Source organism: Apostichopus japonicus, chromosome 8, assembly GCF_037975245.1.
Source record: "Apostichopus japonicus isolate 1M-3 chromosome 8, ASM3797524v1, whole genome shotgun sequence".
NCBI classification, from domain to species: domain Eukaryota; kingdom Metazoa; phylum Echinodermata; class Holothuroidea; order Aspidochirotida; family Stichopodidae; genus Apostichopus; species Apostichopus japonicus.
Window position 1 is genome coordinate 9,115,718 of NC_092568.1, and position 26,589 is coordinate 9,142,306.

General features: G+C 35.4%; 1 protein-coding gene across 1 annotated transcript in view; it reads left to right on the plus strand.

Annotated features, from left to right (window-relative positions):
• The first annotated feature begins 729 nt into the window (after positions 1–729).
• LOC139970911 (galanin receptor 2a-like) overlaps positions 730–26,589 on the plus strand; it is a 40,267-nt gene continuing 14,407 nt past the window's right edge. The window contains exon 1 of the mRNA XM_071976978.1: positions 730–1,778. Coding sequence (XP_071833079.1) covers positions 1,336–1,778 — 443 coding nt within the window. The 5' untranslated portion in view covers positions 730–1,335. The remainder of the gene's footprint in view (positions 1,779–26,589) is intronic.

Sequence of the window (26,589 nt, forward strand, 5' to 3'; positions counted from 1 at the left end):
TACCAGTAATTATTCTGTAATCAGGTTATAACAAAATAGAAAGTAAAACAATAAAACATATAAAAGCAGTTATACTTTTTTATCAGGTTATAACACAAGAACACTGAACGTAAATCAAGAGAAAATAAAACAATAGCAAGGAAAAATAAGAAATGCATTTCAAGGGAAAGGTCACACAAAAATTACAAAATGTCAAATTTATACTTGTTAATAATTTAGGTCTCAAATTAGGATATAATCTGATAAATTTAATTTACTGAAAAGTTTAAAATAAAGCACCACTTATTTTTAAGATGAAATGTATAATGATTTTGTTTTCAATTTGTCAGACATTACATTGTTTCGACAAATGATAACATTGTCTGCATATTATCTCCTAAAATATGCTATGCACGATTAATACTAATTTGATAAGATGGTTTACCATGTTTACAATGTCATGGTAACCTTTATATTGTTTTTTCTTCTACTTTACCCTATCAACTACTATTGGTAGCCCTTAGCAACTTTTCGATATCTTACAGTTTTATTGTATATATATATTTTTTTATAAAGTAATCTCTCAAATAATTTATTCATTTCCTTTCCCTCTGAGACAAACATATAGCCCAGAGACCGATATAAGTGACACCGATGGTTTGCTATTACCATTTACAATACGTCATCATTGATAATAACGGCTGGAGGCGAGACTAACTATCTAAGCAGTCCTTTAAATACTGGCTGTCTGTCGTGGGAAAATTTCAAATCAGCTATGACGTGCATCGATAGAGCCAGTCCGCAACGGCAAGCCGAGACAATATTTTTAGTGTGGATGAATTGATATGCACAAGTTTAGTGCAGCTTTTACACTTTCTGTTTAATCCGATTGGACAAAGTTATGACTGGACTATAGATGGTCTTTGATAAAACAGGATGGTTTTTGGGCCTTCTCTTTCAGATGAAGATTGCATAGATTTGACTGGATCGTCGAATGTTTCTTTTTAACAAGTTCATTCGCAATATTTTCTATATGTCTTTGTGGAAGAGCAAATTTGGTGAACGGCAGGAATTTGATTTCGATAGATTTTATATCTATAATATTTGCCATTTTGGTTTGTTTTATCGGGTCATTCAGATTTTTTGCCCTAGTCCAAAATAAAGAAAAAGAACTTTGATAATTAATCATCAGCAGACGATAGGAAGCTGACGCGATTGATTAACCAGTTTTAATAAGCTCTGTTCTATTTGAAGTGAAAAATCAAAACAAAAGATGGTTTAAATTGTTTCTGTTTCAACCAAAAAAAAAAGTATATGGAAAGAAATTTTCTCACTCGACGATACTAATCCGTCAAAATGACAACCGATAATCCATATTTAGTTAATACCAGTGTAGGTTACCTCGCAATAACAGACAATGAAACCGCACAAGAAACACCTCCTCGTAAATGGAATTATGAAGGTCCTTTTAACGACCTGACTCAGATCAACGCCGTCTATTACACATTCCTAGTGATATCGATAGTGGTGATCGTGGTGGGTCTAACCGGTAACCTGATGGTCATCACGGTCATCTTGAAACACCGTTCGATGAGGACCACGACCAACTACTACATTTTTAGTCTGGCTACTAGTGACCTCTTCATCACAGCCGTTGCAATGCCCTTCAAAATCATATCCCTGATGGCGGATTCAGACAAAGTAGCCCTCAATAACATACTCTGCAGCATCGCCGAGTTCGTTATGCCTTTCTTTGTATTCACCAGTGTCTGGACGCTGGTGGCTATCTCATTGGATCGGTGAGTATACTTGAGAGGCATATTATATATTCAATATTACATTTTACAAGATATTTACACGCACATATATATATATGTATAGATACATGTAGGCCTATACTATTTACTACATATACCAGGTGTGTGGGTGTGACGGGTGCATACGCACCTACTACCCCCTCCCCCCCCCCCCACTACCTCTTACCCAACCCAATCTTCAAAGGTCCACATTTTGTCTGTGTGGGAAATGGCCTTTTATGCTGTGGTGGACGTTAACACTCACTACCTCAAATTTCACAAACCAAACTTATAGCGTACATCGTATTTCATCTACGCTAGGCCTTGATTATACTAAATAGAGCCTTCCTCTCTCCCCATGGCTATGTTCAATAAAACGGGTCCACATCTTCGCACCACACCATATAAATACTGCTATATATATACATCTATATATATGATATACATAGATGTAGGTATTGATACAAATAATTAGATTTTGATACAAAAGGTAGGCATTGCTACTCATCATGATGGCTTCAAACACTTATTTCTCCGAATAATTTGTATAGAACCGCAAGCACCAATCCCCCCCCCCTCCTCCCCATGCTATCTTGTGAAATCCCTACTCCTTGAGATAATCAAGTGATAGGCAAGTATAAATCGTCGATCATTGGATATATAGGATCGGTTTTCCTAACTTTTGAAACCGATCGAGAAAGACGAATCCTGGAGGACGAGACAGTTGTCTTATACAAAACTAAATGAAATGGTATAGATTACGTCATGATAGAAAAGTAATTTAGAGGGGGGGGGGGAGAAGGAGAGCGAAAAAAAAAGAAGAAGAAAACACGAAAGCTGTTTCACCTATCGAAGTTTATTGTAGGAGTTTACTTGCACCCAGGTATACTTAATACAGGACGTTAGCAGTATAAATAAGGTCAAAACAGTTTATCCTCTGCAAACGATTTCAGAGGAAGAAGTAAAAGTAAAAAGGGGAAAAAATAGGGCAAAAAAAAAGATCGACTTTGATTACTTAATTCCTTCTAAAATTTCTCTAATGATTAAACATGATCTCCTTTCCTCCAATATATCGGTTAATGCATTCATGACACATCTTTATGGTAAACTAGTGTCGGTAAGCTAGAATCTCCGGTTGTAACGACATGATACTTTATCTCACTAATTCGTACCACATTTTGCCAAAAAATAAAACATCCCAACAACAATTGGAGTCTTTAATTTTAAGTACAGGGTTTTGTCAGAAACTTAACTCATCAAATTAAACCTCATCTTAAGTTTCCGGTAAGCATTATTTACACATTATATTACACTGCATTGCCAAGATTGAAAAAAAAAAAAAAATTCTCACAAATTGTTTCAGGTATTTGACTAAATTCCTGTAATTAGAATACACAAATACACCCCTGTTTGATACTGTCATTATTGTGCATATTCCTCTTACATTCTGTGACAGTTGAGTTAAGTCCCTTTTCCGTGTTTTTAAGCAGTATTATTCATAAATTTCTTTGGACGCGAAATTTAATCGTGTCGACCTTAAGTAGAGATGAAAAGAGTTTACATTTCCGCTTTCATTGATTTATGTCTGGTTTCATACTATAATTATGTATCTAGATAAAGCGTACACGGAAAAAATACACGCATAATAAACACAAATTGTTTGGAGAATTAATGAGGGCGCTATTTCTATCGTAACAATGTCACAACGTTCTAACGCAGTACGGTGTCAATATGGTTCGCTTAACGTAAAATAAGTGAATACAAATCATTGATCGATAGTGTTAATGAGTTCAAGGTCACCAATAGCAAACATGTAAGGTGAAATCTTCTATAACAATGAGCAGAAATACATATATATATATATATATTCTAATTATATAACGCGATGACTGTCAATTAAGGGTTTCTTGTTGTTGTTTCTCTGAGTCAAAATTAGGGTTAAGGTGAAACCAGTAAATGCAACGACCTATAACAAAAATCTTACAAATGAATCATTATCGACGTCGTTTCTGCAACATTATAAAGTGTGAAAAGAAAGAAATGCCTCGTTTTGAGACCTAATCAATCTGCAATGGTGAACTGAAGAAATATACAACAACAACAACACTGTAATAAAGTGACAGGCACGTGCCTCGCCCCTTCCACCCCCTCTCCCTTCCACCCCTCCCTCTCCCCTTCCAAATAACATCAGACGTTCTTTCTTGTTGTATATATATATAAATGAAAATCGTAATGAGTTGGAAAATCAAGAACAGTGAAAAAACTTCCAGCCTCCACCGGGATTCGAACCCGGGCCTCCCGCTATATATATATAAATTGCACTTACCTCGGTTATTGTGGGGTTTTTTTTTGGGGGGGGGGTGGTAAAACTTTAAACTTGCTATTCGTTTTATAAAAGCAAAATACGGTTACAAACGTATGTTAAAACATTTTTTTCTCTACTCTTTTGACATAGATTACGAGAAATTAAATGTGGTTTACTTTATACCTATTATTACGAGTTGAAAGATCTTATTTTCCTATCTGTACATTTTTTTCGAAACTAGATTTGACTGCTTATCTCTCCTTTTCGTTCTGTTACATATCTAAATAAAAATTCGTTGTAAGAACGTATTTTTCATCCAAAATTAAATGAAAGAGATATTCTATCGTTGGTACTATAACTACGGAACGCCATCTGTTTTATAATAATATTAATAAAAAATATTGAGGATTTATAAAGCGCAGACATATCCACTGATAACGATGTCAAGGCGTATAACAATATTACCCTGGTCAACGATAACATGTCAAACATGGAAACAATCCCTCCACATGGCAGCAGCTAAGCAGCGTCCAACTGACAGTTGATTTCATAGGTCCCCGTTTACACACCTGGGTGAAGAGAGGGCAATGGAGATAATGTGCCTTGCCCAAGGACACAAAGTAATGATCTGGCCAGGGCTCGATCTTGCAAGCCTTAGATCACAAGTCAACTGCCTTCACCATGCACTTGACCACAGCGCTCTCACAATGTTAGCACAACATTTCACTATGTCGGGCAAAACTATCAGCGTGTTATACAAGTTACTATCAGCATGTTAATATTATACAATCGCAATGACAATTACAAGAAACAACACGAACATGTTATAAGTCGATATCGACATGTCAATAACAAAATCAACTGTTTCTGCAACAAAAACCAAATGCTTGAATTTTTAGTTTTGAACCTATCGGCGTTCATTTTCGGAGCCATACGTTTCCAAATTTGAGAATTTGTATCAATATGTAACGTAGTGATAATCATCAGCATGTCACGTGTTGATATTGATAGGTCACACATAAATATCAGTTTATAGGCATATCAGTCAGAAAATAATATAAGCAATATTACTTCTCAACAACTTTCCCACCTTAGCATGAAACTATGAATTATACGGCTGGGGGGTAATTAAGGATTTATATTATTTCCATCAAGGATATGTTACTTCCTCGACAATATCTAATATATTCCTTTAAAATGTTTGACATTTACAATTATTTTCTCTCGACTAGTCCATCGTTTAGCCCCCCACGCACTCGAAAGCCTGAAATACAATATAGTTAGGTCTGTGTATTAAAATTGGAGACATGTCCTCGGGTATAAACTCTACCTCTTTTTTCTCTCGTACATTGTCTACACAATTGTATGAAACACATCTCAGAGGCGCCTTGTTTTTGTAAGTTATACATGAACCAAATTATGACGTTACCGTATAGTTAATTATATAGGCAATACACACACGATATCGGTCGATACGTGAGCCACTACACCACTTCATCCCATTACATCATAGTGTGAATGGAATAATATATATAGAAGAAGGTAAAAAATCATCAAAGCTAAATTAAAAAATTAGAAAATTGTCAGCAAATGCTCTTCTATATATATTGTAGTAAATAAGCGTAACACTTGTAGGATAAATGCTTAAAACGATGTCACAGAAATAAACAAAAATAACGCATACGATTCTGAAGGTTTGTTTGATATATATATATAAATATATATATATATATATATATATATATATATATATATATATATATATATATATATATATATAAATATATAGGTATATATTGACATTTATTTAGTTGTTTTCCAGCACAGCTGAGCACACAGTTTTCTGTAGTAGTTGTGCTTTTAAGCCTTTATTATTATTATTAAATATGTATATATATATATATATATATATAAATATAAATAAATGATATTATGTATAATAAATTATCAATATATGGTGATAAGTTTCAAGTGACTTCTGACAACAATTGCACAGCAAGTGCACATACCGTAGTCTTATGCCAATAAGTCAGTTTAAAAATGCAACCACGAGTAAAAGATCTTCCTTCTTTATATCTCAGTAGTAAAAATTAATTCGCTAATCTCAAAAGTTAAACCACGGATGTATTACCTATACAATATACTTCCCATGTTTGAACAATGTTTTTCAGTTATCGTTTCTACCGCAGACACTATATAGTCACTGCGTAATACTTTCGTTTGTGGTTAATAAGTTTGCACTTTTCAGCAAAGAAAACAAAAAGGTTCATTTTTTTCTATTTCGTATTCATTTAGTTTCAACATCAGGAAGGTGTTTATATTCAAAAACAAATAGACTTCACCCGCCGAACATCTTGACCGTGTTTAAATCAACTATATCGGTGCTACATAGCTGGACAATTTAATTAAAGAAAGTCAATCTGTATCATCATAAATTAACTGGGAACCTAAATCCTCAAATCTTCCAGTGATTGTTTTAAACCCTAACTTATTTTGTATTTTAGCCAAAAACATTTGCATTAGGAACACGCCGACCTGACAGTATACCTTAATTTCCATTAGCACATGTTGACAATCTGTACACAGGATACTGGTCTATATTACGACTCTCAGGTACTTCAAGAAATAAACACTTTAAACCAATCTTTAGCATGAAATAACGATCTTTATTTATGGTACGGTAATAAAATAAGTAATAAGAATCCTCTTATGCCTCCTTAAATGCCGTAAAAACTTCTCTAACATGACCCTATGCCAGTTTGACGTGAAATAAGTGGTAAATTATCTTTTGAGAGAAATGTCGGATTACTTGTAAAGTAACTAATGTATCTTGAATGAACATAAATATGTTTGCTTTTCCCATTTCACCTTTGGGGTGTTTGATCTATTTTCTGTTGTTCTGGAACAAAATATATGTTGTCCAGAACAAAAACAAAAAAAACCCCCCTGAGATTGTTGCGTTTTAAGAACATACGAACATAGTGATTGATCGTATGTTCCCTGCACCATCATATATGTTATTACTTCTACCTATAGGACCGGTATTGATGAGTCCGTAAATGTCTCTCCGCCCCCTTCCCCTTCCCCTAATTGGATCTAAGTTGTTATTTCAATTAGGTTTTGATTTACTAGTATACTAAGTCGTGGAAAAGGGGTTATAAAAAGTGTTTGATCTGATTCTTTAGTTACTGAGTATGTACAATGTTAATGTATAGCTTATCGGTGACGAGGATGGTCCGAATCGGTAGAAAATGTTCCTTGGTTCATTGATGAAAGGGGAGGGGTGGGAGAGGGGTGTGGGAAGGACATGGAGAACAATCAACAAGCAGTTATATGTACTGTTTAGTTCAATGAGGAATTCGTAAGTAAAAGGTTTATAATAAAAATCGACACGGTTAGTGACATTTCACGATTAAAATCAATTGTGGGACAGTATTTTACACTAACCTAAGTCGACATCAGATGAAAAAGTGATGTTTTGAAAGTTTCAAGAAATTAAAAACGTATGAGAGAATATGGAGAGGTATTCTAAAACCTCTCTCAAAAATAACGTCGGATACCCATCAGGATGTTTCAATAATTTTTTTCTTTCAATTTTCTTGTTATTTATGATTCCAAAGACTTATTTATTTCAACTGTTCACTCGTTACTGTTTATCATGCTTTTGATTATTACTATAGTATTACTATTAATATGTGACTCTTCAAATAAACCATTAACTTCTTCCTATTTAATACTAAAGGACAAATATTAAATCTTAACCTGTTTTGTGTTCTACACAGATTTTCTTTTACAAAGCACCATCTTCGTACGCCAAGAACCTTCCAACCATCAATATTTTCAATTAGTCTTTTGGTTAATCAATTTGGAGGATAATTGGAAGCGTCTTAATTAATGTTTTAGTAATCAATATGTTGTAATTTTTAATATACATATATAAATATATACATGATAATATTACAACATATCGATTACTCAAACATTAATTAAGACGCTTCCAATTATTTTCCAAATTCTGACATAGATAGTTTTTGGTATATTGAGTTTCATCCCCTCTCCCCTCCCCCCCCCCCCCTTCATATATAACTGCGTGCTCGGTTGTGTAATTAAACCAAACGTATATCAAATCATTGATAAGGAGCATGCGTAAAAAACTATAAATACATTTACATTTGCATTAATTGCTAGAAAACGTATCAAACATTGTACCCCAAAAAATGACTCTTCTTTTTTTTTCTTTTTAAATTGATGAACAATATAAAAGGAATATAAATTTGCGGTGATAAGTCGGAATTTATTTCGGGACTTTTCTAATGAAGAAGAGGAATGTTAATATCACATAACTTGAAGCAGATTTATTTTCAACGAGTATAGGCCTAATTTTTTTTTTTTTTTTTTTGCAGGTCGTAAATCGTTTAAATTAGAGAGAAAAATTGTTGATATTTTTGATCGTAATCATGATTGAACAAGATAAATGGCTGGTTAGTTCACGATAATTAATTGCAGTTGTATAGTTGCGATGTTTTTCTTGGTTTTACCAATTATTAGTATGGGAATGTTTATTTACGAGTTGATGGTTTCGAGATACTATCAGAATATTTTAAAGTTTCTGACACATGTGGTAAGTGTATATGAAAATGATTAATTTGTAAGTGTTCTTCACAAAATATGTTTTTACATATGCCTATATATGTTGTGCAAAAACGTCATTGAGAATAAAACAGCGCAGGCAAAAGAAAATAGAAAGTTACCAAAGGCATGGAAGTCTGCAGAAAAGAAGCCGAGGGGGGGGGTGGGGGGGGGGGGTAACTTTTGGGTTCTGTATAACCGTTTCACCGTCCAAAGAATTGTCTGGCTAACCGGTATACAATAAAATATAAAAAAAATGTAATGAATAACCAGAAACCGTCAAATTGAACAAATTTGCTCAGAAAAAAAATAAGAGCTGTGGATATTTTATTTACGAAAGGGCAGCATATTTGGGGTTCGTTTCTTCTTTGACTACTCTGAGGTTTCAAGGGGAAGAGCCAACCCTCCCCACCCCCTGTGGATGACCAAAGCCCACAAATATTACTCCGCAAGTAAGTTGGATTTGATCAAACGACTAGATTGTTGCATGTATAAAAAGGCAGTATATTATCATGAGCTAGTTGCTGTTTCCCCAACCCACCTCAGCTGAACCCCACCCCAACCCACCCAACTCCCCCACCCCCAAAATAGCAATGGTGTTTTAAATATTTGAAACACCTGTGGTGTGACATTAATGCCATGGTGAGCAAACAATGTATAGGCCTAGTTTCTGCTTATAAAGTGTATAGCCTATACTTGTGTATAGCAGGAGATTAAAATTATGTTCTAAACATAGCCAGTTGCTTGATTACAAGCTACAAAACGTGTTGGCGGGGAAAATCGCAAGAAGTCTATGCCTGCGCGCGAAACACATCGCTCAAAGAAAGTTAATCACAAAAGAGCTGCATAAATTTAGCTTGAATCTAAACAAGCTGACAGATAAACATCGCGTAAATCTACTTAAGCTTTAACCATCCACCATACCAGCAGACTGTACCAGATATTAAGGAGACGTGGTTCCATTTGTAGTACATTTTGTATTTTACTCTTCGAGTTCCCCGACTACCCTTCTTTAAAACTTCCTACAAGCAGTTTTATGTCAAACTCTCTCGTAGAATCAGAAGATATTCTTTTGGCTCGTGTGGTAGATAAATTTTCCAAAATGAAATTACAATTTTCAAGTTATAAATCTGTCATTGGTATCCTGGTATACGAATTGCAATAAATTTATATTATGTTTAACGAAACAAAAATTGTGCTAATATATACTGCAAATAATTCGAATTATGTAAATTTATTGGAGGAAAACAACTTGCGAGGTTGACATTAACAAAATAACGTAACATTGCAGGCCAAACGCAGGCTTTACATAGAGGTTCACTTATAACACAAAATATGTTGTATGTTGTCTTTAATTTACCCTCCAACTCCTCTCAACGCCCCCCCCCTCACCACCCCCCTCCCCTCCCCCTTCTCACCCGCCTTCCCTCAGCTTTTTATCATGAATGCTATCTCTCACTGAATTAGGTCCGATTGCTCCTCGTTCTATTAAAATAGTTATAAAAACAAATTTCCTTTTTGTAAATGCTTAACCTTATGTTCTATAGTTTGATTCCGCAGGCTTACATATCGACCCCCCCCCCACCCCCCCCCCCCAACACACACACACCTCTGTTACTCCGTACACATTGAATTAGCCCCGTCGTATTTCGGGTATATTGGAATGTTGCTAGCTTGTACATTAAATTCGAAAAAAAGTTTAGAATTATTAAATGGTAATTGCTTATAATAACCCAAACCACAACTTGCAGTATAATTCATGGTCATATTTATGGGTTCACTCAACCTTGTTTATATTATTATACAGGGATTGTTTGATAAATGAAACTTCGTTTTTTTGTTTCATTGCGTATATTACATGTATACGCTATACGAATTAGTTGGTCAGTTTTGTTCAAATCTAAAAAAAATTTAAAAAAAGGAGAGCAAAAAACCCAACTCGCACAGCTGCGATTATTGATTTAGCCATCAAAGAATTGATTTTCAAGTCTGGCCCCTCGATTGCCACTTAACTAACACCAACCAACCCAAATGAAACGAAAGTAAATTAATTATATGACCAACCGTATACTGTATAATTTCTGTTTAATACACGTTGGTTGACCTTTTTTTTTTAACGGAAGCTTCCCATAACTTTCGTCTCCTTGAATATATAAATATTAAAATTATGATTTAGTTTGAAACAATATAAAATAATTACGAAATAAAATTGGATATCACTTCCCAAGTTTTAAACAAAACAAAAAACAAATGCCCTGGATATGTTTCCGCGAATCAATCATTGCTCAAGGTCATCAAGATTGCCCTGTAAATGTAAAATAAAATAAAATACAAACTCTTTTTTTATCCTGTTAGAAATTTGGTAACATTTTAATCAAAAGTACTTTTATGACGGTGTTTAGAGTTCATGACTATACCCTAACACATTTCCAGGAAGGTCAATCGAACGATGAAAACTTCTCATGCAGTTTTAAAAAAAGTGAAAAAGAGAAAGGAAATAATGAATCGAGGGTGACAGTTTAAAAAGTTACCATGTAGTTTTTCTTCTTTCATATAATTGCGGGCAATACTGCTGACCTTCAACAGTTAGTTCATATTTCTTTTGTCTTTATTAAATTGATAAATGGTTAGAATATATTTTATGTATGATATCACTTTTTTAATATTTAAAGCAATCTTTTTTTTCTTTTTCTTTTTCTGTTTTTTCCAAATTTTATTTCAACATTCTTTCGTTGCATAAATAATAATTTCAACATTCTTTCGTTGCATAAATTATAAAGGAACATAACATGAAAATAATTTATACGATTGATGAAGTCTATACCAAAATAAGAGATTGCATTTCTTAAATGCATTATGTAAAGTATTATAGGAAATGGGCGCATGAAATTTAGACGTTTGTAAATATTCTTCTACTTGAAGCATATACATTTAAATCGAAATAAAAATTCGTTTAAATTAGGGAGTTCTTCTTCAACTTTCTTCTTGAAAATATAATATTTTAGGTGGAAAATCAGAAAGTTGTAGGGGTGCTTTAAGCACAATTTTGTACCCGAAATAAATGTCCTGCTTTGAAAAAAAGGAAATAATGAATCGAGGGTAACAGTTTAAAAAGTTACCATGTAGTTTTTTATCTTTCATATAATTGCGGGCAATACTGATGACATTCATTAATTCTTTCATATTTCCTTTATTAAATTGATAAATGGTTAAAATTTATTTTATGTATCATATCATTTTTTGTTAATATTTAAAGCAATCTTGGTTATATAAAAAAAAACAATTGATTTACAATCATGGGCAATTTTTAAGATTTTTTATTATTAATCTTGATATATTATAACTATAAGTATTGTGTGTGTGTAAACTATGTGTAATAGGAAGTTACAATTAGGAGTAAGTCTATAATATTTATATTTAATTTGTTCCTACATTGTTTTGATGTATTCAGGAACAGTAAAGTGAACAGTGAAGTGAGGAAAATGAAATATTTTTCTATAACTGTTTCTTCTTTCATTGCCTCCCAAACGACGAGAGACTATCTTGATGTTACAATAGAAAAAAATTCTACCTGTTTGATTATTTCTAAGTTGAGTATATTAACAGTGGCGTTTATATAGAGACGACTGATATCGTCGCCCATGCACCTACCATCACCCCCCCCCCAGTGGCGGAGCGTCCATTCAGTCAGGGGGCGGATGCCCCGCCTGCATGACGGACTCAAATAGACTGCTGGTGCCCTTTTCAGCTCTTTACCACTTTTTACTTATTCGTGATTATTGACTTTTTTTATTGCTCTCTCATCTACTTATTGACATTTGTCACATTTGTTGGTGTGTAATTTGGCGATGACACCTATTTATACTTCGTTTATCTGCAAATTAGCCAGGCCCGGAAAGGGTCATTTCCGGCGATCTAGGGAGTATCTTTACTCAAAAAAATTCTGTACGCTACTCGCCAACCAGTGGTGGCGCTCCGCTTAGATATTGTCGAAAGCGCCCCTACAGACCATTCTCGCCCCTCCTGACCAATACCCCTAGCTCCGCCACTGCCCCCCCCCCAATCCAACCATATCTGTACTTAAAAAAAAAACCTCATCCCCACTAGGTAAAAATGAGATTCATGAGATACACCACTCCTAGCTTCATTCCAAGCCAACCGTTTTATTTACGTTACATATTTAGATATTTACGAATGGTGTGAACTAGATTTAATGCATATGTTATCCCCATTTAATTGTATAATATGTTGTGATAAGTAAATATAGCCGAAGATTCAATTTGATGGAATAAAGAAATGGGAATTAACGATTTCTCTGCTCTAGTCTAAAACTAGCTTAGTTCACACCTGTCATATTTTGCAAAGCACTTACCGTGACCCGAACGAAAAATCGATATTTTAACAATAAAGAAGAAAACAATAACCCATCGTTTTTTTCCCAAAGAGTAAAGATTTACATTCATTTTTTAGAAGTTTGAAAATCAATGTTAAAAGTTGAACTATAGACTTAATGGTTAGGGGGAAACCCCTTGAATCCCCTTTTAGGAATAACAGGTTACAGGTTATAAATCCTATCGATTTCCTGTCAATTATTTTGCAGTTTTTTCACGGAAACATGAATGCTATTTAAAGAGTGACATATTGCACTATCGATCTATTTTTCACACTCGCTGTTAGAAAGTTTCTGCTGATTGACCTACAACAAAGTACAACTCAGCGGCACAGTTCAACGATAACCCTCCCCACTCCCCCTCTCCCTCTCCCTCCCCCTCCCTCAACCCACCTCCATACGCAGCTCCGACGCAACATACACTTAAACAAAAGCGGCCTAATAGTTTGTCCTTTCTCGGTGAACGTAAGTTGTCATTGATATCTGTGCCAGGTGTGGGGTTCCGTAGGGAATTGTGGAAAATAATTATACATTTTCATATTTAACTGTATGATATTAGGTTAAGACTTCAAGAAGGAGTCCCGGTGATATAATTTATCCTCGTGGCCCGACTTGGTTCTCGACGCCCACAATTGATCATAGGAACCAGAGACACCTGGCACTCTCTTCCTGCCTCCGCCTCCACCCCAACGCCACCTACGCCACCTACGCCACCTACGCCCACAACTCCACCCCCCCCCCCCGACCGAGTTACAGCAGCATCGTATTCACGCACTTGTCCCTTATAATTAAACAGAACGCGACAACTGTCAGAAGAAGCAGTAACCGCATTGCCATTTACATAATTACATGCTGGACGATTTGAAGATAAAAATAAAATATAAAATATAAATAAAAAATAAAAAACTCCCTCCTACAGAGAGCGATGATTTATCACAAAGACAAATGTCTACAAAATGTTACATTAAACTACTTTTTTTTATATAATTAGACTGTGTGACATATTTACCTCAATTTTTTTGGGGGTTCCACTTTGAAAGATTCGTGAAGTAAAGATGCCATCACCTGCTCGATCAATCCGTGGTCGATATTCCATTCAAGTTGTGACGGGGCCAAATCAAAGGGTTTAATTCTAGTTCAGACATTGAATGCCTTCTTCATTGTATCTCACCGTTATCTATCTATATATATGTATATATATATATATACCATTCCATTCCAGAATTATAGGAAAACTATTCAAAACTGTTCCCTATTTTCAGAGGCCTTGACAATCATTTTGCTTTTCATTTTAAGTTAACGTAAATGTCAAGAGGGGGTGTTTGTCCGTCAGTTAGTTTCGATTGTTCACAATATGTCCATCGCGGCCAGGTTTGGACATTTCTCCACACACAACAACAACACATTGTACAAGTGATTAGTTATTTCCTAATGTGGTATATGGGATTCGACCTTGAGCTGACAGGCTGTAACCTCTGTGATTCAAACAATTTTGCTTGAGGGACCCCAAGTTTCTCTTTGATAACCTCGGCGACCCCCCCCCCCTGTTGGGAGGAAGTACATCCATCCCCTCCCCCTCCTCCTCACCTTGAGAATTTTGTGTATCTTTACAACTTTTGAAGAAGTTTATATTCAAGATTTTGTCGCATTTTTTGTAGCCAAAAAAAACCCCTCCATTTTGCTTCTGAGTTTTGTTGGCAACCCTTCCTCCCCCCAATAAGAAAGAAATAATAAATGGGGGTAATCCTTATTACCAGGGGGGCTGTATGGTGCCTCTTATTCACAATTATTATTTGCAATGCTCACATCATATTTTACTACAGTCAAATAACTCGTGATTGGTTAACCATGGGAGTATCATATCATAAAAAAGAAATCAGTGAGTTAACGAACACAATGCGTACTACCATTAAATCTCGTCGCAGATGCACCTCTTTAACCCAGCAAGTATTAGGCCTTCACAAAATAATGTGTAAATATATATAGATATATTTATATGGCACATTATCAATACTTTCTTGGCATGAATTAGAATTTAACACATTTTTGACCTGTGATTGTTGTTATCTCAAACAGACGGTGTGAAATATTAACCGACTGAGTCACTTTTTCTCCGTACAGATGTTTACACAAATGCATGGAAATTTATCTGTGTAAGTTACGCATTCTGTCGGTTCTGTATATAACAGTGATGAATTGTTGTGAGTTCCACAGTACGATATATATATATATATATATATATATATATATATATGTATATGTATTTATATATATATATATAAATATATATATATATATCAACACCCATCCACTTTGTTATCATGCAATATTTTTCGTTATTATAAAATAATTGAAATACAAATTATTTGACAATTTCAGTAAAAGAAAAAGAAAAATCACATAGCTCTAGACACATAAATTGCTTAAAAAAAGTTCTTTGTTGAAAATGTAACAGCTTGGATCCAACAGCTGAACTAGGTAATGTCTAACAAAAAACACCATTTGATATACCTGGGTAAACAATCGGTATGTGGTGTTTGTGAATGCTGTGTTTGCAATGTTACATACAAACATGTATTTTCTACTAACACATCTGACTTAAAAAGTACAGCTCACGCCTATGAAATCGATTTTGGAAATCTTGTTTGCTGTATAACTGATTTGTACATGATAAAGTAATAACAAAACAAATTTCTGACTCATTTTCCATGATGATGTCACCAACTGTACTGTTGCCAGATGCATTAATAATATTTCACAATATTGTGAAAATTGATACCTTCACACATTCACGTATGCTAGCCTAGGAAGGCATGTGAGGAAACTTCTCCATTCAACTTTCGAAATATTCCTTTAATATATTAGACTCCGTTCCGTTCCCGTAATCTTACATTCATATATGTATGAGATTTATGTGGTATTACAAGGATGTTTGATATATAGATATATATATATATATTATATTATATCATATTTTATATTATATATATCGACTGAAATAAACGGTGGGTATAGGTGTATACACGTATTTCTGTCGAGGTCGATACAGTAAAAATTATTTTTAAACCCGTGACCGTCAAGAACCTAGCGCAAATAATCGATGATGGAGTTCACGGAAGAGTGCAACGCCCATGTTTGCTTCGTAATATAACTGTGTTTAATTACTAAAGTAAATGAATGATGGCAAAACTGACTGGAAGATTGTTAAAACAATGGAAAGGAGCAAAAAAAGCTTTATGGCTAAAGATAGGATTCGAACCTGCAGTGACCTCAGGCTTACAAACATCTGGGTTTATAATCCAGAGGTCGCAGCAGGTTCGAATCCCGTTCTAGCCAAAACTGTCTTTTGCTCTTTTCCATTTGCATTTAATTACTAATATATTTTTTTTTACTATTATCCTAGCATTCTGTCCGTCAAATCAAGGGCGTAGGAACCGGGGGGCTGGGGGGCACCAGCCCCCCAGTGAAAAATGTGGAGGGGCGGAAGTATCATTCCGCCCCCCCCCCCCCGCTTCGCAAGTCAGAAAACCCCTTTTTCATTTCCAAATGAGAAAAAAAATCTCATTTGGAGCACCAAATTGCATCTAAGGCCTGGTGAAAATACAAAATTAAGTTTACAAAATGGAGTGGGTGTTGAAGTGTGCTATATTGCACCAAATTGCATCTGAGGCTACCTGGAAATGCAAAAAATTCCAAAAATTAGACCCCTCCCCCAGGCCGGCCATCAGCCTTCAGCCCCCCCCCACTCAAAAGTACCTTCCTACGCCACTGCGTCAAATAATGTTTCGAGACATCTGCCTTTACATGTGACTGCCCACTGTGCAGTCTAAATGCATACATTTTATGAAAGCATGTATCTGTTTAGTGTCTTTTGGCATTTTGTTTTATTTCTGTGTGGTACTACAAAAATCCGGTATCAAGACAAGTAATGTAATTAGCTTGCCATTTAAGTCAAACTATATCATTTAATAAAGACCTATAAAGGATACAGTAACCTTTCTAGTTATCGCTATCTCTGTGCTTACTACAAAACAGTGAAAAGTGTCCGCGCAATGGCATTTTTCAAGTCGAAATCATTTGTCATTTTGTCACATTATTACTTGTCAATTTGTCATGTTTGTCACATTGTCACACTATATACAAATCTCATTCATCTATAGGCTGATGAGTTGGTGTCTTACTCAGTTTGATGACGTATTCTGAGTCAGTGCGGTGTTAACACCCTCTATTACCGTTATGAACCATGTGTTGCAAACCCTACCCTCTCTACCCCACCCCATCCCCCTCCCTCCCGCTCCTCCCCTCCCCCTCCCCCTCCACTCCCCCATATCAAGTTGTGCGGACACCACCGGAGAATTGCAAGCTGGTATATCTTGCCTGCATGGATGTGTTCTCCCTCTTGGACCTTCGGCCCATTGTACTTGGGGCCCAAGTTGAGATATTGTGTGAACAATGTTTTCAGACTTTTGACCCGTGCTGACCTGAAATGACCTTTGTCCCATACCAACAACAATTCAAACCAGTTCTTCCTAAGGAGAACGTATATACCAAACATGAAATGTATCCCAGTTATCCTTCTGAAGTTAGAGCATTTTACGAGTATCAAACACACACACGCGAGCGCACACCCACGTACGCCATCTCACATTCACATTGATTACTTCCGCTAGGAATGAAATATAACTATAAGATGGCTGATTCTCAAAATATGCATGAAAGATAATCCGACATTTGTTGGAAAAAAACATACTAAGCTATTCCACATTGTATTAGTTTGCACATATATGTTACACCAAAGTCGTATTTCCTTGTATATATGATAGCATGGCTTCCGAATAGCGCTATCTATAGCATATAATTTTTGAGGCCTATACCGGATAAAAGATACACGTACAGTGGTGGTTAATACTTTATACGATACCTTAATAGCATATATACAAACAAACAAAATCTCTCTGTAAATTTTGACGTGTATAACCCTTGGAAATCAAGATGAGGCCGCGGGTATATGGCAAGCCGTATTAACATTTACCTCGCAATTAGACTTAAGTCGAATACATTTCACTTAAGTGGAATACATTCTACTTAAGTGAAATGGAATTCCACTTAAGTGAAATGTATTCCACTTAAGTGAAATGTATTCCACTTAAGTGGAATTCAATTTCACTTAAGTGGAATTCAATTTCACTTAAGTAGAAATGGACATTTCTATTTCACTTAAGTGGAATTGCATTCCACTTAAGTGGAATTGTATTTCACTTAAGTGGAATACATTTCCACTTAAGTGGAATTGTATTCCACTTAAGCTAAATAGCCCATCTATTTCACTTAAGTGGAATACAATTCCACTTAAGTGGAATGCATTTCCACTTAAGTGAAATACAATTCCACTTAAGTGGAATGCATTTCCACTTAAGTGGAATTGTATTCCACTTAAGTGAAATAGACAGGACATTCCACTTAAGTGGAATTGTATTCCACTTAAGTAGAATACAATTCCACTTAAGTGAAATGCATTTCCACTTAAGTGGAATACAATTCCACTTAAGTGGAATGCATTTCCACTTAAGTGGAATTGTATTCCACTTAAGTGAAATAGACAGGACATTCCACTTAAGTGGAATTGTATTCCACTTAAGTAGAATACAATTCCACTTAAGTGAAATGCATTTCCACTTAAGTGGAATACAATTCCACTTAAGTGGAATGCAATTCCACTTAAGTGAAATAGAATTCAGCTTAAGTAAAATACAATTAAGCTTAAGTGGAATGGTATTCCACTTAAGTGAAATAGAATTCCACTTAAGTTAAATAGTATTCTGCTTAAGTGAAATTGAATTCCACTTAAGTGAAATGTATTCGACTTAAGTCGAATTGCGAGGTAAATGTTAAAACGGCTTGCCATACGGGTACCGTGTGTCATCACCCTATGGGGGCTGAAGCATAAAACCCCTTTATATATTCATGGAGCTCACTCCATGCTATATGACAGTAGCCTATAACTCACCGTGTTGTCGCCAAAATACATTGGTACATGACAGATTAACAGTTGATAATTATAATCAACAGTTATACACTCTGGATAAGATAAGGCACGCCCTCCTATCATTCTGTAACCAAAGGTAACTCGGTTTACAAAAGAGAAGCTAATGATAATTAGTGAGTTATATTGGTATGGGATTTCAGTATTGATTAACATTGAATATAGTAGATAGGCCTACAACCAAACCTAATTCAAAACTATCCTAATAAATGAATAAATAAATTAAAAAAAAAATACTAGAGCACACAGAAACGTCTGCTAAGGCTTTTTATTCATATGTATATTGATATAATGCAGGTTTATCGGCGATCACTTACCAATAATCGAGATAGATTATTATCATAAAATCGTGAAACCAAATCGTAACCCCATCATAACGGCTGCTCCTTTCTTTTTGGTTTCGCTTCTTGTTCCTTCATACACCCTTTTCTGCGTTATTTTCCTTGACAATGAATTCTCTACACATAGCGGTTATGGATTAGATAAGGCATTATGTATTTGCATATACCAAATGCCAAATTATCATCTACTGACATTCACTGTCTTCCCTGCAGGGTCTTGATATTCCAGGGTCTTGTTGTTCTTTTCACCTGCCCCGCTGCCCGATAGTTTATAAATGATTAAAACTGCTTCCACATACATATACATATCTTCCGCACCTGTGTCGACTATAAATGTTTAACTTAATATTTAACACACCCCGTTAACTCCTTTGTTAATGTTATTGTGGTTGCTCGAACTCTCAGCAGTTAACGCTCAGTGACTCTACCACAGAAATTAATGCATAGAAGCCATATCTCATTTGTTGACAACAACTACTCTTTGCAGCTATTTGAAGGTCATTCACGCCATCTTGAAACACCCAAACAACGACTCGCGCTGAGGGTGCCTACGTTATAGTCAAGGGCGGCGGAAGCACTTTTAATCTGGGGGGGGGGCACCGACATCAAAGGGCACTTTGCAGAAATTCGCTTGGACTGATGCAGCTTTATATTTAGTAGCCTTTATAACTCTTATTGTATTATCTTATTTGCGTATACACATCACTCCATCAACGCCCTCCCCCCCCCCCCCTTAAAGGAAAATACTAGCACTGCAATATCCAATGTGCAAATTGGGAAACAAGGAAAAAGTTTTCTTTTGAGACAAAATGAGGTGAAATCATACTAGTTGCTAATGTAGGAATCTTCCGAATTGAAGTTTATTTCTTGTCAATATCTTAACAATTTTTTTTCCATTCGAAATAGCATTGAGTTTGACCCACAGAAATTCATTAAAAGTCAGGGGCGTAGCCAGGATTTGCAAAGTTGTAAGCACGACTATCTGAGCGGAACGCCACCATCGGTTGGCGCGGAACGTACAAGAAAATTTTTGGTTTTACAGACCCTTCAGATGGCTGGAAACGGCCCTTCCCGAGTGTTCATTCTGGTTCCCTGGCCTCTTGCTAACTTGAGACACCTCAATTTTTATGTAGAAAAAGGGCACATTTTTAACCTGAGGAAAAGTGGGGGGCACGTGCCCCCTGTGCCCCCCGGTTCCGCCGCCCTTGGTCCTTGTTATGAGTAATGATTCTCTTGATGAAGTAAAAAATTAGTGACCAGAAAAATGCAAAAGAACAAAAATATTTAATGGACTTTGAAGAACCTGTGTCTTTTATCCTGTAGGCATATATTGGAGGACATTTAAAGCAGAAGTTATACATTTATGTGCGCTCAATACCTATAGACAGTTCCACGATAATAACTGTGACATGAAAGGTGAGGTATAAAATTGCTCCACAACGCACACGTTCTTAGCCTGTCCATGTTTCAACATAGCTGTCTGCAGACAACACTGCGTAGCATATACCTAAATCGTTCAATCTACATATTTATTAGCGATAACGAATCTGCCAATATATTGCCCAATTTGGTATCTACCATTCCCTATATATGCTTTTCATAATATGTGTCAAACAGAGTTTCCATCACTTGAAATCAACTATCAAATCCACCTGAATTCATATACTTTTGAGACAAATAAAAATGATACTAGAACTCCAAAAGTTAGTAACGCAAGACTTATATGCTTGACTTGGATTGGACGCTGTGATCTATGTCAGAGTTACAAGAACCAGTTATATGTTGTTGTTTTTTTTTCAATTAAATTGAAATGTATATAGAATATTGTCATTTCATCAATGTTACAACGTCTGCATGGAACTATAGAAATATTAGCGAATCAATATAGTTACATAAATTACTTTTGAAAGATATTGATGTATCTTGTCAGTGGTATTCTTACTATTCCTACCAAATGAAGCCATTTTCCGTACTTTTGTCGTTTGGCCTATATTTTATCAATAAACTTCATGCTATATAAAAGTGAATACATTTAATCTCATAAAAGTTTAAAAAAAAAAAACTATTAAAAGTCTTCGAGTTGTGTTTATATGATTTGTTGCAAATAGCTAGAATAAATGTACTTTATGAAAATTCATCTAGAATGCCCTCCAGGAATTCTATGAGAATTTGAGTTTAAAATAAGAATTAAAAAAAAAGGTTTCTGAGGCAGTGACTTCATTATTGGATACACTTATGATCTTAACTCTGGTAAGCTTTCATCGTTTTTCTTGGCAAGGAAAAACCGCAGTAAATCTCATTTGGAGATGTGAAAATTTCGTCTGAGCCAATTTATAAAAGACTGGAATTCGCGTAATTGGTAATAGGGGGAATTAATGTATCTTACACTTTGTGTATTTACGAACAGTGAACGTCGGTTAAAATAACAGAATCCATCTATATAGGCCTATGTCTGCTGATGGAACTATATAGCGGTTATTCATTGGTTTAACTGTATCCTATATTCGCTAGGTTAACAAAAGCAATTGTACTCTTGGAGATGGTGGTGTCTTCATTTTGTCTTAAAAGAGAAAAGACAAATGACAGAGACAGACAGACAGACATACAGGCAGACAGACAAAGAGAGATGGAGAGAAAGAAGATTTACCGCCTGATTCTGACAGTCTGATTGAAACGCCTGATGTACAGCATCTACTTATATCACATGATTTCTTTTGAAAGTGAACAGTAACACTGAAAATTATAACACTAAGAGTATCAGGGGTGGATTCAGGAGTATAAAGTGGGCATTTGGCCATAGGTTTGCTGAAGGGGACTCCCATGTATAGGGTCAGGGCCCACCCCCCCCCCACACACACCCTATTTCTTGCTTTAAACATTTTGGACTTTAAATGGTGTATTCTGTGGCATACTGAGACTATTAATTAGGTCTATATTTAGGCTAAACACACGTTTGTTTTAAAAAACTACTTTCGAATTTGTGTATGACTTTGAATGGGGAGGGCGGGGAGGGGGAGGGGTAAACCCCACGCCCACTGGATCTACGCCTTAGAATTAACCATATAATAAAATTGATATTTTGATTGAATTGATACGAAAAGATAGAATAGGATACTTTAACGCATAAGCCTTTGTATGACACGTGAGAGTATGAGGCGTTCGGCACGCCATTCATAGTACCATGCGACGAACGCATCCCATGTGAAGTATTCATTATAACTAAGAGCCACGGGAGCAGGAGTTAATGCAGGTGCTAAAGTAATAGGTAATGCAGGTGCTAAAGGTATATAGGTAATGCAGGATGTACAGATATATGTAATGCAGGTAGTAAAGGTATAGGTAATACAGATGCTAAAGATATAGGTAATGCAGGTGATAAAACTATAGGTAATGCAGGTGATAAAAATATAGGTTGTGCATATGTAATGCAGGTAGTAAAGATAAAGGTAATGCAGGTGCTAAAGATATAGGTAATGCAGGTGCTAAAGATATAGGTAATGCAGGTGCTAAAGATATAGGTAATGCAGGTAGTAAAGATATATGTAATGCAGGTAGTAAAGATATATGTAATGCAGGTAGTAAAGATATATGTAATGCAGGTAGTAAAGATATAGGTAATGCAGGTGATAAAGATATAGGTAATGCAGGTGATAAAGATATAGGTAATGCAGTTAGTAAAGATATTGGTAATGCAGGTGGTACAGATATATGTTATAAAGGTGGTAGAGATATAGCAAGTGCAGGTGGTACAGATATAGGTAATGTAGGTGGTACAGATATAGGTAATATACGTATACAGTTGACAAGGGTGCAGGTGGTAGGTAACAATCGACAAGGGTACATGTGGTAAAAGTGTACTATGTAGATACGGTAAATAGGTGCATGTGGTACAGGCTTGTACGTGATTTAAGTACACTTGTAGGCCGCACCGTTGCTGGTGTAATAGTCGGAAAGGGTACAGGTATTACTGGTGTAGGTGGTAGATGGGGTGTATGCATAGATGGCAGAGGTGTACATATGTTGGTGGTGCTGGTATTGGTTGACCAGATGCAGGTGTAACCGACGTTAAGAGTACAGGTATTACTGGTGTAGGTGGTAGATGGGGTGTATCCATAGATGGCAAAGGTGTACATATGTTGGTGGTGCATGTGTTGGTTGACCAGATGCAGGTGTAACCGACATTAAGAGTACAGATATTACTGGTGTAGGTGATCGATGTGGTGTATGCATAGATGGTAGAGGTGTACAGATATTGGTGGTGCAGTTATTGGTGGTACAGATGCAGGTGTATAGCCAACGAGGTGATATTGTTGGAGGTGAGGGTAGAAATGGTACATGTACATATGGCATAAAAGTGTTACAGGTACAGGTGTAATACAAGTTGTAGAGGCACATGTGGTATTGTTTGCTCTGGGTGGTAGAGGTACAGGAATAGGTATTGGAGATAGATACAGGTGATACAGGTGACACAGATTCCGGGGGGTGGGTAGGGTTATAGCTGAAGGAACTAGAGATACGTTTATACAGATTGTACAGGTATGGGTTAAGGTTGTACACTTAGAGATGACACAGGCACAGGTGTTACATGTACATACAACACAAGATAAATACCGTACCTATTAGTTGATACTACTTGGTATTATCTCGCAGTTTATTGTTTATGAGTTGCCACTCTTTGCATAACCTTCTTTACTTTGTATGATGATACACGATCAGTACATGATATAAAGATTATATATCACGTTGTATATTTGCGTCCAGTGTCAGTAAGACAGTATTGTTGTTGTTGCTGTTGTTGACTTAGCACTTCTATGGCCGTTTTGTAAATTTATGTAAAACTGTGTGAGTTTAATTTCGGGGCTTTGGAAGCCAATGTACTATCTCAGGTGTTTACACTTGCAAGTTCATGACTATGGTCCATCCCTGACCTCAAGATGAGTATATCGCTATATCTATAGGGTACATTCGTGCTCAGGGAAAGATTCTGCGATTACAAATTCTGCGGGTTTTAGAAGAGGTTTTGACTTTCGAAAACTTGGGGCAAATGGAGATAGAGAGAAAGTAAGAGAATGGACTCGTTGAAATACGATAAAGGCGTACCAGGAGAAGATGATATTTGCTTCAAGCACAAGATCGATTACTACAAAGGATAATATATTCATTTTAAACACACACAAAAAACAATATATTAGATCTATTGGAGAAAATATTGAAGTACCTGTGTATAACGTCATGTCGAGGATAAACTGATCTCCCCTAATAAGAGTAATCAAAGCTACAGTATGAAATGCTTCCCGAAAGTAATGAGGGCGGTATTGAAGAACTGCGGGGGTGTGACCTGATTATTTCACTTTGGCTTCGGCTTTGAGTCCCAATTTTCTGTAGTATGCTGCCGTGTACGAGGCCAATCGTAATTAGTCATAAGTTATAACCTATACGGATTATAATTACAGTACACTACTTTTGGGATAGTTATTAATATTACACGCAGCAAAACACCCACTGTTTTAAATTATTTTCTTCCATAACTACATCTGAAGAATAATAATAATAAGAAGAAGAAATCGATAGCAATATTTCATGTGTTACATTTGTATAGCGATTCTTTTAGGACCAACTCGGCTTGATTTTCATTTTGAAGGTTTTTGTAAAGGTTTGTTAATCAAAGCTTTATCATTTTAACCCGGTGACCTTAGTTAAATCGTTAGTCGAATTAGTGGAATATAATTGAAAGAAAATCTTCTTTCCCCCCCTCAATAATCTACCGCTGTCAGCATGACACAAGAATAGCTCAATCTTTGAAAAAAATATAATAGTGTTTTGGTAGGTCTCTTTAAATTACGACACTATACCCCTGCATCGCTTCAAGGAATCTTTTAGCTACAACTTATGTTGTCTTATTGCAAATGCTTTTATTGATCTCTTGTTGACGAAGTCTCTGTTTGAAGAAACACGAGGAGGAAGATGTATGGGTCAGGGGCGGCGAGTTGCCTCACGGTGGAATTTATATTTTCAAACTGTCCTGCAAAAAATTGAATTTGTGTTATCATCCTTATGATAAAAAAAAGTTCTACGAATACAGCGAGTACATTTACTTATCATAGTGATGCATGGAAACGTCTTAGTACCGATACATATGGGATTGACACATCAGCAAAAATATTTCTAATTTTAGTATAGTGTGTAAGTGTAATTTGTATTGAGTGTATAACCACAACAATATTGCCTTTACTTTCGATAGCTTTTCTCCTCAGACCTAATACACTAATATACTTCACGAATAATTACGAAAACTTCCATTTCTGCAGTTATTATTATTATTATTATTATTATTATTATTATTATTATTATTATCATTATTATTATTATTATTATCATCATCATCATTATTATCATTCGTAGGAATTGGTCGACTACGTAGACCCTTCTCGAGTCATTTATTAAACCTGATTTTCGTAACGTCAAATACTTTCAAACGTGCACGAATTCTTATATCATGTCTATTAGAACCTAGACTGATTTGATTAATAATACCTGAGGCATAGCCTTACAAAACAGTCGCTTCCTTTGGTGTTGCTGATATAGCCCTAGTACACACCTGAGGAACTGTAAGCCGTTCCATCTTTGTTAGAACACAATCATATTTTGTTCAGGCTTTCTCGAAATTTAATTTCATTCATTCTTTTTTATATTTTTAACTGTAATTCGTGTTTTAGAGATATTACACGTCTCACAAAAAGAAAAGAAAAGAAAAAAATATGCATTTGAGTATAGTTTGTACATCAAAACATAAACAATCACTTTTAATTTAGTTACTGCCACGAAAATGTCATTTGTCATAAATCTTATTCTGAAATGAGAAATGAAACAACGTACCCAAACTAAAGATAATAATTAATGTAATAATTTTGATTGAGATATATAGTTTACATACCTAAAACTTACACAAATATGTGTGTATGTATGTATGTATACACACACACACACATCACATATATATATATCTAATATATATATATATATATCTAATATATATATATATATATCTAATATATATATATATATATATATATATATATATATATATATATATATATTAATAATCA